The 18,156-nt window shown below is 42.8% G+C and overlaps 1 protein-coding gene across 1 annotated transcript; it reads left to right on the forward strand.

The window, feature by feature from the left end:
* Window positions 1-16,213: 16,213 nt before the first annotated feature.
* Window positions 16,214-17,951, forward strand: LOC136521406 (probable peroxygenase 4). Its single transcript, XM_066515142.1, has 6 exons — window positions 16,214-16,362; window positions 16,480-16,590; window positions 16,668-16,753; window positions 16,877-16,968; window positions 17,074-17,199; window positions 17,545-17,951. The coding sequence occupies exons 1-6, from the start codon at window positions 16,296-16,298 to the stop codon at window positions 17,696-17,698; spliced, it is 636 nt and encodes a 211-aa protein (XP_066371239.1). The 5' UTR covers window positions 16,214-16,295; the 3' UTR covers window positions 17,699-17,951.
* Window positions 17,952-18,156: the final 205 nt, after the last annotated feature.

Consider the following 18,156-nt stretch of genomic DNA (forward strand, 5'->3'; position numbering starts at 1 on the left):
ATCATTGTGCAACACATACTTGAAAATGCTCCGCTAAACACTTTTATGAATTTTAGTACTTGGATCATGGAGATATCTCAACAAGGTAGTCCCCCAATCTTCTAAATCGGCCCCAACATTACTTGAAGTTATATCGGACCAATTTGGGAGCTTCTTAGGCGAATTGACTGTGTCGATCACAGGGGGGTCGGCTAAGCCAACTGGGGCAGTCGGCTTAGCCGACTTGGACGAGTCGGCCTAGCTGACTTGGCCATGGCAGAGAGGGAGTCGGCTGAGCTGACTTGGTCAGTCAGCTTAGCCGACTAGTCTGTACCTGCACAGGGAAAATCTAAATTTTTATGTATCTGTTGTTCTTGAATATGAAAATGACGCCCACCAAAGTCATAGCTAGATGCTTGTTGAGCTAACATGTTGGCCTTTTGATTTCATGCCTCAGAACATGCCGAATTCGAAATTCGGCAAAATAGTCAATAATATCAAGGCAAGCATTAAGACAAGCTCTTAGTGATCCCTCTAAACATTGAAATTCACCAGCAACTTGCTGCACCACTAGCAAAGAATCACCATAGGCTTCAACATATTGTACCTCCATGGAACGCAACATAATCAACCCGAGTAAGAGAACTTCATATTCGGTTTGATTGTTGGTACAATAGAAATCTAATCAGCTTGAAATCCCAATTTCAGCACCATTAGGAGAAACAATAACAATGCTAACGTAGCCTCATTTGCAAGCCAATTAATCATATTGCCACATCCATGAAGTAAATCCAAAATGCATATATCATGCCCCCTGGGCCTTAAAGCCATCAAAGTAAATTCCATGGGGGCTTTCAAATAGCACGATGGTCGCAAGCATTCATCAGCTATATTTTACACTAAAGGCGATATCAAAATATCGGCCATATGAAATCATCCACAAGAGCATGCATAACTGAAATAAATATTTTGGCTCCTGATCATCGATAAGTAAAATAATTTGGCAACCCTCCATATCATAAAGATCCACACCAAGGATCAAAATAAGAAGCTAAGGGATAACCATGCATACTAGGGGATGAATTCCACATAGACATAGGCAAATAATATGGATGATGCCATGGCCAATAATTTTGATGATTTGATGCAAACCTCCAACTTGGCAATTGTTTCTCGAATCTCCTTCTCTTCTTTGCCTTTATTGCACCACTTGCTTGAACATCATCCTTCTGAGCTTGAATACTTTCTTTGGGAATCCATGCCAAGCCTTTTTCTTTCAGCTTCTCTGCACTAAGCTTTTGAAGCTTGTTTTCATGCCACTTTGGTAAACCAATTGAGCATATCAGTTTTATTTCTGTTTTGGACAGCGGCAAATCTTTCTTGATTTTGGGCACTCCCACCTTCTTTTGTTGAAATTTTGCACCTAGAATATCAATAGATGATTTCCCCACTTCTTTGCCATCAATAGCTGGATTTTTCAGCAATGTAATCGGTTTTTCAATAGTTGAATTCAGATATGAACTCTTCTTCTTTCAGCCATCATACTTCACGCGGTAAACATGCTTTACCGCTTTCTTCTTTGGTTGAGCTCCAGTTCGATTTTGATCAAAATGGTCTTTACAAGATGATGATCTCTTTGAATGTCTAGGAGCTGCATACTCTACATATTCTGGCCTAAAATATGGTGGAACATGTGCCTCTTCATCAAACCAGCCCCAAGATGAATAAGGATAAAAATATGTGGGTTGTGGTCCATACGACACGGGAATTGGCTGCTCAAAAAGAGAATAGGTTGCTGCTGTGTGAGATCTATCTCCTTGCTGATTCCACTCATGAAACTTGCACTTTGGATGCAATTTTGATGATTGGACTTTCTTTGGCCGATTGGTTGAAAGGTCTTTGTTTGGTTTTGGTAATTGAGTGACAACTCTAGGCGGACTAATTGTGTTTATATGAGATACACAGGTGATTAGTCCACAGGTACATGTGTGTGAGCAACATATGCCATGGAGGTGGAAATGTCTCGGAGATGTTGCAAAGCTCACACATGTGATGATGAAGGAGCTCATTGCACATGAGACATGACATTGAGTCATGTGATCAAGGTGGAGAAGATCAAGACAAGACTTGGCTTGATAGACCGGTTGCAAGCGTGAAGGGCAAGTTGCAGGCTTTGGAGTGATGGACCGCGTGGCGGTGAAGCTTGAGCAAGACTTGGCACCGATGGATGAAGGCAACGGTGAAAAGCAAGTGATGTCATAATCAATGAACCAATGTGGTCACATGATGATATGAAGTGGATCATATCATTTGGTGATTGGTTGGTGCATGTGTTGCATCAACAATGGAGGAGATGGAATGGAATGTGCAACACAAAGGTATAACCTAGGGCATTCCATTTCACCGGTTATAGGTGTGTAGAGAAGTTTATGACCGGGTTTAGGATAGATGGCCGTACTATCAAGAGGGGCAAACTTGTTTGCATATTGGTCATCTAGTGCCACTTGAGTGATCTAACTTTGCATCGTCGCTAGGATCGAGTGGCGTGGCAAGTTGAGTGGCTAACTCCTTGAAAATGATTGTGAAAATGCTAACACACATACACATGGTGGTATACACTTGGTGGTGTTGGCACATTTGCAAAGGATAAAGAAGTTGGAGTTGAAATGGATCAACTCGACAAAGAAACATGTCACTGTGAGTGACCGAATGCTGGCCTCGAGAGGACCAGCGCGTCCGGTCTATTGATAGCAAAGAGCACGCGGTCTTGGTCGAGTGACCGGATGCTGGGCAAAGAGGTTAACTGACGCGTAGTGGCCACATCTGGTTAGCGCTGACATATGCTGACATGGTGGCATGAGGAGCAGCAGTGACGCGTGGTAGGCCGTGAAGGATCAGACTTAGGTGCTACGTCCGATCGTGACTGACCTGACGCGTTTGGTCGCAAAACAGAGGCTCAGGGAGCTCTCTAGAAATGACTGGACTCAGGCTATGGCGTGTCCGATCACATGTGAACGGACGCGTCCGGTCGTGTTTTGAAGGCTCTGGGAGCTCTCTGTTGTTGACCGGATGCTGAGATGTGGTGAGTCCGATCAAGCTAAGAAGCGCGTCCAATTGGTGGATGAAGGCGCGCGCGTGAGATAGCCATTGGCGGTAATAGTTAATTCAAAATGGCTAGTGACATGTGGAAGCGCGGCAGCGACCAGACGCAGGGATCGGCTCGTCCGGTCAAGTGGACCTACACGTTCGGTCGATGCGCAGAAAGCCCAGTGAAGGGGTAACAGCTATTTTAGCACGTGGGGTTATAAATAGAAGGGTGTCTCAGCCATGGCTGCAAGGAACACCTTGGGAGACTTTGTGTCCATGCTTGAGAGTGCTTGGGAGCCCTCTAACTCACTTGAGCTTGATAGTGCTCATCCGATCGAGTGAGTGAGCGATTTTAGTGCGATTGCACCATGAGGTTGCATCGAGTGACACTAGGTGGTCATCTTGCAAGCTGATGGTGCTTGTTACTCTTAGAGCTTGCCACCTCCTAGATGGCTTGGTGGTGGTATCCGTCGAAGCCCGCAAGAAGCTTGTGCGGTGCTCCAGAGAAGAGCTTTGTGAGGGGCATTGTGCTCGCCTCGGGGAGCCACAAAGAGCAACTCTAGTAGACTGAGACATGATGGGCGACAAGTGGTCCAGCTGGGTCAAGTGCTAGAGCTTGTGGTAAGCACTCCATGTGGGAGAGTGTGACTTGCGGGTCACCACTAGCAAGAGGACCGGCAGCAACCTTGGAGCTTGTCTCAACGGGGACGTAACGTGTTGGCAAGCACGTGAACCTCGGGAGAAAAATCACCATGTCAATATTGTTCTTCCCGTTGGTTTACAATCCCCTTACACAAGCTTGTAATTACTTTCATATACATTGTGCTTGTGTAGTTGCTCTTGTAATTAGTTAGCTTGTGTAGCTCACTAGTTACCTTCTTGCTTGTGTAGCATAGAAGTAGCTCCCTTGCGTGGCTAATTAGGTTTGTGTAACGTTGCTCCTAGAATTGGATAGGTGAGTTCTAGCTAGCCCGGCACCTTTGTTGCCTAATTAGGATCTTTATAAGGTGCTTGTGAACTTCGATAGAGCGGTGTAGTCTTGGCTAGACCAATTGTTTTAATTTCGCATTTGTTTTGGTTAGACGGCGTGATTAAATTTAGAAAGAACTATTCAGCCCCCCTCTAGTCCACCATCTCGACCTTTCAATTGGTATCAGAGCTAGGTCTCTCATTTGTGGTCATCACCTACCCGAGAGGATGGTGACTTATGGGCTAGATGTTGATTATCCACACATTTTTTATGGCACACACTTTGCATGGTGGAAAAATTGAATGATATATAATTTTAAGTTTATTTGCCCTCAAATGTGGTGGATGGTAGATGTAGGCTTTTCTCATGTGTTGGATGAAAATAATCTAACTCAAGCACAAGAGAAATGCCTAGATCTCGACACCCAAGCTATTGACATCATGTATAGATCTTTGGATAATAGCATATTTGGAGAGATCATTGACATGAAGACCGCCCATGAGATTTGGAGTTATCTCAATGAGAAGTATGGGATGGTCTTCGATGATGATGATGAGCCCAAGAAGAAGGCATATGAGTGTGTTGAGAATGACCATGATTTGGTGATTGTGGAAGATTGCTCCACCTCATGGTCAAGTGATGATGATGATGATCATATCACAAGATCACTTGACAAGATCAATGATGATGCTACTCCATGCACACTTGATGGTGATAATGATGGATCATGCTCGGGCTATGAGAGTGATGTTTCTTCAAGCTCTCCAACTACATCACATTGCTTCATGTCACAAGGTGACACTAAGGTATCTAATGCAAATGTGATTGATCTTGATTCATATGAGGAGCTTCTAGATAGATATGGTTGCATGATCAAAGCTTTACAAAAAGAGATGGCTAAAACCAAGAAATTGAAAAATGAAAACTCTTTTCTAAAGAACACATGTGAACAACAAAAGCATCTACTTTATGTTAATACTTGTTCACATGAGGAGCTAAAATTGGCTCATGAGGAACTTAGTGTTGCTCCTGATAACTTGGTACAAAATCCTGATTTTCTCACTAAGGAGCTTTCCAATGGAAAAACTAAAACTAGTGAGAGCTTATCATATGGGTCAATTGATCAATCACATATTGTTGCTAACCCTTGTGATGAAGGAAAGAAGCATGTATCCACCTCTTGTGATGATTTATTAGATATGCCATGCTCTTCACATATAGATGCTTGTTCTACTTCTATGTCTTGTGAGACTAACCTTTTGAAGGAGAATAATGAGCTCAAAAATGAAGTGAAGAATTTAAGCAACAAGCTAGAGAGGTGCTACAACTCAAAAGTCACCTTTGAGCATTTGATGAAGACTCAAAGAAACTTTGGTGACAAGAGTGGCCATGGATTCAAGAAGAAGATGACAAAGGGCGAAAGAAAGAGAGAAAGAAAGATGAAGAAGCTACAACAAAGAAAGCACTCTCATACCATGTGCTACCGGTGTCATGAAGCTAGACACCTTACAAATGGTTGCCCTAACATTGAGAACCACAAGAAGATAAAAGAAGAAGAGAGGCTCAAGCATGTGAAGTGCTTCAAGTGCCGCAATTGGGGTCATCTTACCTCAATGTGCCTAACCAAGTAATTGGTGAAGCAACTAGAAGAGCCTCAACCAAAGCCACAAGTTGAGCAAGAGAAGACACCCCAAGAGCAAGTCAAGATCTATCATGAAGATGGTGGTGACTTGATGACGAAGAAGAAGAAAACAAGAAGGGGTGGAAAAGCAAGGCATCCAATGCAAACTCACGATGCCAAGATGATGAGCAAGACAATATGAGAAGAAAGTCTATGCTCACATCAAGTGCTTCAAGTGTGAAAATATGGGACACTTTGCCTCTAAGTGTCCTACCAAGCTTGAGAAGAAGGCTCAAGCAATCTATGAGAGGCAAGGCAATGGGAAGCACCACATGAGCAAGGAAGAGAAGGCTCAATCAAAGAGAAAGTGCTACTCATGCTGAGAAAGAGGACACATGGCACAATCATGTCCCCTAGGTAACACTCCTAAGCCTATTTCAATTGATGATGATTCTATGCTTAGGAAGGATGATAATGGTACCTCTATGGTTGCTATTGCAAAACATCCCGCTACTCATACTAAGGCTTTGCCTAAGTATGTTGCTCCTAACTTGAGAGGACCCAAACTTATTTGGGTACCATCAAAAAGTGGATGATTGTTTGTAGGTACCATTGGCATTGGAGGCTGGATTCAGATGGTATTTATCTTGTTGATTATATAGTTGAGCCAGGTATTGATAAGTGATGATCATTATCCCAGTGCCATGACAAATTAAGTGAAGTCCAAGTGCTATCAACAAACAAGTGCTATAATTCAAGTTGTTGGTGGTTCATTGGATATATTTGATGGCTTGTAAATATTTGAGTTGAAGCTCGCTAATTGGATGATCATGAGCTAACCAAGGTATATCTCTTGTTGATCATTTCATTTGGGTGCATACGAGTTGATTGAATAGGATAAATATTCAATGTTGTTTGCTATAAGATGTTTGAATGGATAAATTAATTAGTAGTCAAGTTTGGATTGATTTGTGTTGGATAAATTCATGAGATGACTTTTAGTGAGTGTTTGAATGGATTTATGTCTTGTGAAAGTATTCAAACAAGTTGGTTTCAAGTTTGATTCACGTTTGATAAAGTATAGCTCAAGTGATTGAAATCTATCCTATATTGAAAATCTGAGTGAGCTTTGATCTTAGCCATGTTTGAGTGATCAAAACTTATTGGATTGGCATAAAAATTTGTATACATTCTCTAGACTTATCATATAAGATGCTGTACAAATTTCATGACAATTGGATAAGAGATGCTTCGGTTCTGGAGTGGATCTTGTCAGCTATAGTGCAGCAGTTTTCAACATGTAACAGTGGTGGAAAGAATTGAAATCTGGTAGCAATCGAGAAGTCAAATGAAGCTCAAATTTTTACAGCTGCTAGATAACTTAGTGAAGCACATCTCCACCAAATGTTGTGGTATTTATATTTGTACTTTGGGATATATGCATTTTTCTTTGAAGAGTACAGAATCTGCCAGAAAAGTGACAATTATTGGATTTATTTGGAGTCACTTTGATTGAAAGGTCCTAAAGTCGAAACATGTTTATAAGTAATTGAGGCACCTAAGTTTGGTTTTGAGATGATCTAGAAGCATGACAAGAAATGAGTACAAGGCCATTTGATTGTGGAAGTGTACTTGGCACACATTTGGTACTCAAATTAGAAGATCAAGATCAAACTCAAGATGGAGATGAAGTTTAAGTTCTAAGTGATGATTGGAGATCATTTGGAAGAAACAAAAGGACTTAAACAATTAGAAAGAAAAGAACTTAAAGAAGGATTCAAGGTTATTCATCAAGTTAAGTCCATCACTTGGATCAATCAATCAAGTCATTTTAAGTGAGTATCAAGGATGGTTCCTTGGAGAGAGGTCACTTCTCCCTAGTGTAGGGGCTTGCCGCCTATGTGTAGGTAAACCAAGTGTGGTGCTTGGAAGGCTAACATGAAAGTGGTTATCTAAGGAACATTTGAGATGCTTAGTTGAAGCAATCAAAAGGGTTGATTAAGAAAAGCAAGCAACACCCAAAAGGGTTGATTCAAGTGGTATTCCAAATAGTTCTCCCATCCAAGCATTGATCAAAAGATGAAGCAAGCTTACCACAATAAGATAGTGCACTTGATCATATTAGTGGTTCTCAAATCATATGGGTGAAGAATGGATTTCATTATTCATGATTGGTCTTCACCAAGCTTATAATTGGACTTCACATTTGTATTGGAGTAATGAATTGGAATCTATGTGACTATCCTCTACTCCAACATAGCAAAGGTATCATTGCAATGTGCATGATCATTTCATCCCTTACTAGTATGTGATTAGTGCATATTGTACATGCCTCATAGGATCATGCATAACAAATGAAATGTTTAAATTCATAGCCTACCACCGTTGCTTGAATGATTAGTTGATCTAGTGGTTAGTATATGAATTTGTTCATGAGCTAGTGAACCCAAGTACTTGATTTAATTTGGATTGCTAAACAAGTGATAAGTACAACATTGGCAAGATAACCCTTGTAAGAGGTGTGACGAAGCTTGTCATTGGTTCAAACCAGACTTGGAAGCTTAGGCAAATCAATTTAGTCATCAAAATTAGAAGTTCATGATAGTGATAAGAGTACAAGCATAAGATAACAATGCCAATGGATATCTAGTTTGTTTGTTTCAAGTGGTATCTAGACTCAAGTATTTCATCAAGAATTCACAAGTGATGTCTAGATCAACTCGCAAGTGATATCCTATAAGTGGTACTCATGAAGATAGCAAATGTTCAAGAAATGATCAAAATTGACAAATCTAACAAGTGGTTCCATGGTAGCAAATTCTTTCAAAGTGGTATCACATCTACACGTGGTATCAATCATGCAAGACGATGGTTCCACAAGTGATCCTCAACTTTAAGTGATCATCAAATGAAGAATGCATCCCTCACCTACAAGAGCTCAAGTTTATCAAATGGATGACCCATGCTATGACATAGGGGGAGGTGTCCCACAAATTGGTATCAAGGTCGAAGATTCTATGTGTGGTATCTCAAGGGCTACAAGTAGTGTCATTCCAACAATCAAGTGATGTCCAAAAAAATGCAAGATTCAAGCTTCAACCATCTACCCCAAATGCAAACATTTGCATCAATGAGAAGCACACCTTTTATGAAAATTGATAACAAAGGGGGAGAAATTGTACAAAGATATGAAAGCTTTGGAGAGATTGAGACAAAAAAAAGTAGAGGTTGGACATGGACATGGACAGTAGGGGTTGGACATGGATATGGACAAAGAGGGAGCAACATTGAAGAAAAGAGATGGATCAAAATTCTTGGACAAGAGAAGCACACAAGTAGGGGGAGCAAGCTCATGAACTTTGATCGGTTGCATTTGATATGTGCATAGTCATGTGCTTGCTTGCATTGCATAATTTTTTTAAATTTGATATGCATGATTGTGTGGTGTATGCTAGTTGTAGAACTTGAATGATGATATGATAACTAGCATGCATAGGATGGTAGCTAGACTTGTATTTTTACACATGGTACTAGAACCTTGCTTATAATGTTGATCTCACGGGGTTTCTAGTATTTTCAATGTCCAGCTACTCATGGTGCTAAGGATGTTGTTAAAAGTGCAACTCCGATTGGTATCACACTTTAAAGGTTTGTTCTATACACCTTAGCATCATTTGGTAGTAATTACTCCCACAATTCCAATCTTTTCATATGTGCGAGCTTCAAACCAAAAATTCTAGCACATATGTAGGGGAGCAAATACTACCATTACAGGTTCGTGGTACTTGTCCAAAATCATTTACACATGGTAAAATTGCTTGGGCAAGCAACACGAATCCAAAAGAGCTTAATTTCCATATCTTTGTAGAGTTGTCATTAATTACCAAAAAGGGGGAGATTGAAAGGTCCTTGTTTGGTTTTGGTAATTGAGTGACAACCCTTGGTAGACTTATTGTGTTTATATGAGATACACAGGTGATTAGTCAATAGGTACATGTGTGTGAGCAACATATGCCATGGAGGTGGAAATGGCTCTGGAGATATTGCAAAGCTCACACATGTGATGATGAAGGAGCTCATTGCACATGAGACATGAAATTGAGTCATGTGATCAAGGTGGAGAAGATCAAGACAAGACTTGGCTTGATGGACCGGTTGCAAGCGTGAAGGGCAAGTTGGAGGCTTTGGAGCGATGGACCGCGTGACGGTGAATCTTGAGCAAGACTTGGCGCCGATGGATGAAGGCAACGGTGAAAAGCAAGTGACGTCAAGATCGATGAACCAATGCGGTCACGTGATGATATGAAGTGGATCATATCATTTGGTGATTGGTTGGTGCATGTGTTGCATCAACAATGGAGGAGATGGAATGGAATGCGCAAGGTAAAGGTATAACCTAGGGCATTCCATTTCATCGGTCATAGGTGTGTAGAGAAGTTTATGACCGGATTTAGGATAGATGGCCATACCATCAAGAGGGGCAAACTTATTTGCATATCGGTCATCTAGTGCCACTTGAGTTATCTAACTTTGCATTGTCGCTAGGATCGAGTGGCGTGGCAAGTTGAGTGGTTAACTCCTTGAAAATGATTGTGAAAATGCTAACACACATACACATGGTGGTGTACACTTGGTGGTGTTGGCACATTTGCAAAGGAGAAAGAAGTTGGAGTTGAAACGGATCAACTCAACGAAGAAACATGTCACTGTGAGTGACCGAACGCTAGCCTCGGGAGGACCAGTGCATCCGGTCTAGTGATAGCAGAGAGCACGCGGTCTCAGTTGAGTGACCGGACGCTAGGCGAAGAGGTGACCTGACGCGCAGTGGCCGCATCCGGTCAACGCTGACGTATGTTGACATGGTGGCGTGAGGAGCAGCATGACGCGTGGTAGGTCGTGAAGGATCAGAGTCAGGTGCTGCATCTGATCGTGACTAACCTGACGTGTCCAGTCGCAAAATAGGGGCTCGGGGAGCTCTCTGGAAATGACTGCACTCAGGCGGTGGCACATCCGGTCACATGTGAACGGACGCGTCCGGTCGTGTTTTGAAGGCTCTAGGAGCTCTCTGTTGTTGACTGGACGCTGGGGTGTGGTGAGTCCGGTCAAGCTAAGCAGTGCGTCCGATCGGTGGATGAAGGCGCACGTGCAAGATAGCCGTTGGCGGCAATAGTTAATTCAAAATGGCTAGTGACACGTGGAAGCGCGGCAGCGACCGGACGCAGGGATCGGCACGTCCGGTCAATGCGTAGAAAGCCCAGTGAAGGGGTAATGGCTATTTTATCCTGTGGGGTTATAAATAGAAGGGTGTCTCGGCCATGGCTGCAAGGAGCACCTTGGGAGACTTTGCGTCCATGCTTGAGAGTGCTTGGGAGCCCTCTAACTCACTTGAGCTTGATAGTGTTCATCCGATCGAGTGAGTGAGCGATTTTAGTGCGACTGCACCATGAGGTTGCATGGAGTGGCACTAGGTGGTCATCTTGCAAGCCGGTGGTGCTTGTTACTCTTGGAGGTTGCCACCTCCTAAATGGCTTGGTGGTGGTCTCTGTCGAAGCCCACAAGAAGCTTGTGCAGTGCTCCGGAGAAGAACTTTGTGAGGGGCATTGTGCTCGCCTTGCGGGAGCCGCGAAGAGCAACTCTAGTAGAGCAAGACGCGAAGGGCGACAAGTGGTCTGGACGGGTGAAGTGCTAGAGCTTGTGGTAAGCACTCCACGTGGGAGAGTGTGACTTGCGGGTCACCACTAGCAAGAGGACTGGCAGCAACCTTGGAGTTTGTCTCAACGGGGACGTAGTGTGTTGGCAAGCACGTGAACCTCGGGAGAAAAATCACCGTGTCAACATTGTTCTTCCCATTGGTTTGTAATCCCCTTACACAAGCTTGTAATTACTTTCATATACATTATGCTTGTGTAGTTGCTCTTGTAATTAGTTAGCTTGTGTAGCTCACTAGTTACCTTCTTGCTTGTGTAGCATAGAAGTTGCTCCCTTGCATGGCTAATTAGGTTTGTGTGACCTTGCTCCTAGAATTGGATAGGTGAGTTCTAGATAGCCCGGCACCTTTGTTGCCTAATTAGGATCTTTATAAGGTGCTTGTGAACTTCGATAGAGGGGTTTAGTCTTTTCTAGACCGATTGTTTTAATTCCGCATTTGTTTTGGTTAACCAGCGTGATTAAATTTAGAAAGGACTATTTACCCCCCCCCCCTCTAGTCCGCTATCTCGACCTTTCATTGGTGACATTTGCTTCTCCTATCTTCTCATATTTAGCTAGAAGTTCCTTGAAGCTGAGCTTCGTCCTTCTACTTCTTTGTTTGTCACGGCCTTTACCTCCATTAGCTTTACAAGCATCCTCCTTCTCCCCATCTTGATAGACAAGCTCCAAAGGAGGATCCTTAGCCGATTCCCCTTGCTCAATGAGATCAATCGTCTTTTGCTTTGGTTGGAGAGATTTCAGCTGCCCCCTAGTGTCTTCTGGAACTATGATAACTTTGCTGTCCTCTGAAATATCTTCTATTTGTAATTCATCAACAACAACCTTGTCTTCACTTGAGGGCACCACATCTCTCTCTTGGGTGCTCAAGCTTTGAGCTTTGAGTGAATCGGCTAATGCAAGCCAATTCGAAACCTGTTTGCCATCAAGACCAATTAAATCCAATTGGTCTATGTGTTGAGCTTCAGAAAATCTCAATCGTCCTTTATCAATGGCCGATTGGATCACTCGATGAAACACATTGCAATCAGAAGTATTATGATCAGATGAATTATGCCATTTGTAATATGTAAGCTCTTCTAAGTTTTGAATAGATGGCAAAGCATTGTGATCAATGATTCTAATAAAATTATTCTTAAGCAGGATATCAAAGACATGATCACAAAAAGTAAAGTCAAAGGTGTACTTTGATTTCTTAAGCCAATTCTTTTGTGGAGTCGGCTTTAAAGCTCGGCAAACGAATGGATCAAATTTGATATCAATCCATTCAGCCACACCATTATAATTGCTTATGGGAAGCTTTGGCTTTGACGAACTACCACTATCGGCCTTGCCATATGGAACAATGTGTTGGCCAATAGAATCTGAATTTATTTTATCATCAACAAGTAAAGTACCTTCCTTAATCGGTCTTTTAAAACTACTAGCAAGAATATCGCTAATAGATGTAGCAATTGAAATAATATGACTAGATTGGGAGTTTGGTAAAATACTTGTATCTTGTGCCTTGTTGATTAGGCTGGAGAAATGCATATCATTGATTTGAATGACGTTGCTCTTCATCTCTAGAAACCAATCAACAAAAGGGGTCAAATCACCCGGAAGCACCTCAACAACTGCTAGAACAGAGGAAGTCGGCTAGGCCGACTTGGGCGCTAGCAGGCAAAGCAGTAGGGGCAGTCAGCCTGGCCAACTGGGAAGTTGGCCTAGCTAACTCAGGGCAGGCGTCAGAGGCAGTCAGCCTAGCCGACTCAGGGTAGGCAGCAATTGGCTCAACCGACTTTGAAGTCGGCTCAGTAGATTCTGAGCATGCAGGTGGCCCTCCTTTGTTGCTTGTAGGGGCATGATCTCCATTAATGATGCGGTAACCCCTTTAGCTCCTAAAAAATCAAGTCTAGCTATTTTTCTGGGGCTTTCCATGCTTTTCTGTAGCAAGACTTGTTTTTTGATATGTGATTGATTCGGAAAGGATATTGTGTTGTTCGGCTTTTGTAGCCGAACCTTTGCTTACATCCGAATCAATTCTCACTTTACTCAATGTACTAATGGGCAAAGCTTCTTTTTTCATACTCATGGCCGATGACTTAGGTGTGATCAGCCTCTTGCTAGTACTCCTAAAGTATTTATTTTTAAAATCTTCGTTTTGCTTCTCAAGACTTATTTCAAACTCTAACATTGCCCTTTTGAAATCAATGTCTGATTGAGAATATCTTGCTAAATTCTTATTGATTTGACTTGAATTACTAGCAACATATGGAGCTGAATCATGAGTATGAATATTTACCCACCTTTCATTGATTCGGCTCGAGCTAGGAACAATATATGAAGCCAAATCATGAGTATTACCATTAGCATACCTTGCTGAATTTTCATTAATTCGGCTCGAGTTGGGAGTAACATATGAAGCCGAATTATAAATAGGGGCACTGGCATATGGTGCTGAATTTTGAGAGTAATTGGCTAAATAATTAGCGTTGTCATAGCTAATTCTCTCATTCATCGGCATGTCTTGTGGTGGAACCACATATTGTGAACATATAGCCGATGAATAAAGATTTACATGTTGTATGTCGCTAGTAGCATTAAAACTCAAAGAATTCACAGTTGACATCGGCTCTTGACCATAATATTTATAATTATGATGTGTATAATGAGGAACATTATCAAAAGTACTGGCCGATGTAACATATCTAGTTTTATTATAACTAGCAACACTAACATGAGAGTTCATAGAACTTGCAAAATAATTATTAGAATCACAAGATGCATTTGCAAGTTGTACCTCAGGGTAATTGTAGTAGCTTTGTGGTGTCACACCTTGGTACTCCATGATTTAGAACTTGACTGCCTTGCTGAATTTTTCAATAAGCAACGCAACTTGTTGCAAAATCGCAAACGAGATCACAAGGGGTTAAAACCAGATGCGATCGGCCTTTTGGGCCAGATGCAACGATAATGGTGAATACAAGAAGATAAATCAGTGAAGAGTAAGGCTAGGTCAGAGAGATCGGCTATAAGAGATAGCCGAACCAATCTTTCCCAACGGAGTCACCAAAAAATGTGTTGACGCCTGAAGTGATCTGAATCACACACCCACCGGGCCTTGGATGCCCGGGCCGCTACGGACCGAAGAACGCAACGAGGATATCACTCTTTCGTGGTGAAGCACGGAGATGTTTACAAGCAAACCACCAAAGGATAACCAACGTGCTTATGTGACGAAGAACCAGCTAGTTTTCAGGCAAACTAGCAAAGAAACCGTCGAAGCTCTCGTTCGGGAGGGACCCCGTCAGGGGAAGGACATCGCCGGGCTGCCCTAAGTTGGCCGGCAAGCCTAGGGCGCCATCCTTGATCATCGGATCAAGGAATCAACAGCATTGGGGTTGGAGAAGAGGGTAAAAAGGGTTGGAGTAGAGGTAGTAGATTGATTTGTTTGACGATTGGATAGATGGGAACTCAATCGGCTATGATGATCTCATATACATAGAGGAGGTAGTCTTATCCCAGTAGAAAACATTTCCAAGACTTATTTTTCAAGTTTTCCACGAGTTTGGAACAATTCGGATCGGAATCCAAAAGGCTAGATCCAAACAGGGTTTTTTTGTTAGGTCTGTCGGAACTCTCAACTTTGGTCAGAACTCCCGACGTGGGGATTACCCCAGACACCTGAGCAGGTTTCTTCAGGCTTCCCAAAAGTCCCGACTTGGGTCGGAACTTCCGACAACGGAGCATCTTTCTGGGGGCATAACTCCTTCATCCGGACTCCGAATTAGACGTTCCAGATATGTTTTTTGACCAACTCGACGAGAGGAACACAATGGTGAAGTCAGTTTCACATTTTGACAACTTCACAAAATAGACAATTTTGGTTGTCAACAAAAAGCAATTTCCAGTAGCACTGACTTGGGGTGAAGCGGGTTCTTAAGGAGGGCAGAATGTCAGGCGTCCTGCTGGGCATTTTAGAGAAGCAGAGGATAGCAGGGGGGCGAGAAAGAAGGAGCAAGTCCAAGAGCAGGCTATAGACGAAGCTGACCCAGAAGCAGACATGGGGCCCAAGCAAGTGAAGAAGAAGCCCAATCGGAAGTACTTCGTGCCCAACTGGACGGTGGCAATAGGAGAGTTCGCTTGTAAGAGCTAATAGCGAGAGAGGATAGGAAGGTAACGGATACGGAGAACGGAGAGGTGGTGGCCGACTGCGTCCGGAGACAGCGTCGGGAGCTAGTTGCCCCGATCGTGTAACCAGATCAATCTCGATCTGTTCTAAACATTACCTATACACTAAGAGAAGTGATCGAGTGAAATTAGTGGTGGGTTCGTGACATAGAGATCCACTCTTGCATTGTTCCCACGTGTTTATTAGGGGATTTTTTTTCTGAACATGGAGTAAGAATATCGAATGCACCTGCCGATCTACTATATATATAGTCTAATAACCAATCACGAAACTGGGGATGGCGAGGTCGCCTGGAAAGTTGCCTGCAGTCCTCCATAGGCGTGACTCACGACTCACGATCCCTACCCATTCACAGACGTACTAAACTAGTACGTATGTTAAGATTGAACTGATCCCTTGCCTCGGGCAGGTTAACAGATTAAAACAATGCAAGGCCAGATCTCTACCTAATCAATGCAAGACGATATATATGTTTACCGCGATATATGGATCTGTTCAGGCTCCAGCATCATCTCTGTAATATAAAAGCATCTTCTTAGTATATATAATAGCTAGATCCAATGCCATACACGTTGCCACCATGTGCAAGATGCTGATGCCGTGTGGAGGTGGGATCGGAGCTGGCTATTTAAGCGGGCCATGGATACCCTGCCAGTGCAAACCATGCTTGCAAGAGTTCAGTTCTAATTAACAGTAGTAGTCTACCTTTGAACAACAACCTACGTACCTATCGACCGGGCTCGCCGGCGACGAGGAGGATGGCAGCAGGACGGTGGCCGGTGTTGATGCCTTTGGTGCTGCTTGTGTGGATCGTTTGCTGCAACTGTAAGAACTCTCTGTTCTGTTACATCATCTCTAGAGTCTAGACACATTCCAATTTCCAATGACAAGTAAAGCCGCTTATATATATTATTATTAATTTGTGATCCAATGCAAACAAAGGGGCGCAAGCCGCATCACCGTATGGCGCTAACATGACGGATCTTATGCATCATGTGAAGTTCTTCGACGAGAACAAAGATGGCATTATTACTATTACGGAGAGTATCAAAGGTGCGTGGTGATGATATAAACAACTCTATTTCTAATTAACTTTGATTGATGACAATATAATACTCCTATATAAACAGCTTTTATTGCGATCGGATGTGACCCTGCCTTCGCGGTTACCGCGGCAACCTCGACCCATGCTGCTTTTGGTCCTTTGACAACGCCCGTACGTACTACGCTCATACTACACATCTCTGTTCCTTAATTTGCCCATTGGGTGTGAATACATGCATGTATGTCCCTGGAGTAGTAGTGCTTATTACCGTGCTATACTGCTTGCTTGTTGTAGCCTGGAAAAATACCGACCACTAACATCCATGTGTCCCACATCCACGGAGCAGTGCATCCAAGTGACACGGGTGCCTATGACAAGAGGGGAAAGTACGTATATATAAACACCTCCATCACTTGTAATTAACATGCATGAACATAAGTATCTCTGCTTCTAACATTTACAACTATATAAACTGTGTTCCAATTTTTCAGTTTTGTCCCGAAAAAGTTTGAAAAGATATTTGAAAAGTTTGCTCGCAGCGAGGAGGACGCCTTGTCGTGGTTGGAGGTAGAGACAATGCTCGTCGCAAACCGGGACTTACTCAAACCTCTCTCGTGGTAACTAACTTTTATTGTGCTACACCTATAACATATCTATATTACCTCTTTTTTTGCGAGGACCTGTCCTTTTCACTTGATGCATTTTTTTCAGGTTTTCAAGATATAGCTAGTAAATAACACAACTCACCATTATTGTTACTTTATTATATATCCTATGATATATACTAATCAAACCAAACTACTTTGGGAGCATTTCTAATAACAACAATTCAAATGAATGATACAATTTTCTCATAGAAGAAAGAATATACGATAAGAAACCGAAGTACGTAGCTTGGAAAACGCCTCTGCGGCCAAACGAAAACGACTTTATGAGTTGACTCAGCTACCGCATTCATGCAGGCCGGCAGCTGAGACCGAATGGCAGCTGATCCACTTCCTGGGCAAGGACAGGCACGGGTACCTCCATAAGGACACCGTGAGGGGCATCTATGACGGGACCGTCTTCCCCAAGCTGCGGGACCATAAGATCGACCCTCATCACAGCGACGCATGATAGATGCATGGATGTCGATGAGCTCGCCGATCAGTGATGAAGTGAGCAGTGAAGTGTTGTGCTGGTGCAGCAAAATATATTATCATCGGCACTACGTGCACAACCAGTTTAGTTACGACCGCTCTCTCTGTGCTTTTTTTTTCATATGAGACCAGCCAGTTTAGTTTACAATTCATGTATCACCGTGCAAGATTGCACTCGATTTACTTTTTTTACTGTGCACTCGCTTTACTTGGAATAAAACGACAAGGTGTTTTCTTTTTTTGGGATGTGCTTGGTTCATGGGACAAATAGAGGTATGAAACCAAGCGAGCCTATTTTTCACAGCGTTTGATTGCGAGACAAACTGGAATGGGTCCATGGCTGTCGCTATGCGCCTAGGTCTGCCCCCATCGACAGCCGCTCCCGGCTCTGCCATGGCCATCGCTTTGTGCCCCAGGTCCACCGCCCTCTCGATG

The sequence above is a fragment of the Miscanthus floridulus genome, chromosome 18 (assembly GCF_019320115.1).
Source record: "Miscanthus floridulus cultivar M001 chromosome 18, ASM1932011v1, whole genome shotgun sequence".
NCBI classification, from domain to species: Eukaryota; Viridiplantae; Streptophyta; class Magnoliopsida; order Poales; family Poaceae; genus Miscanthus; species Miscanthus floridulus.

What these genes read in the sequence shown, in the direction of transcription:
- LOC136521406 (XM_066515142.1), top strand. Translation starts at nt 16,296, where the DNA reads ATGGCAGCAGGACGGTGGCCGGTGTTGATGCCTTTGGTGCTGCTTGTG. An exon ending in TATTACGGAGAGTATCAAAG is followed by an intron (nt 16,591 to 16,667) that starts GTGCGTGGTGAT and finishes CTATATAAACAG; the next exon opens with CTTTTATTGCGATCGGATGT. An exon ending in GCCTATGACAAGAGGGGAAA is followed by an intron (nt 16,969 to 17,073) that starts GTACGTATATAT and finishes CCAATTTTTCAG; the next exon opens with TTTTGTCCCGAAAAAGTTTG.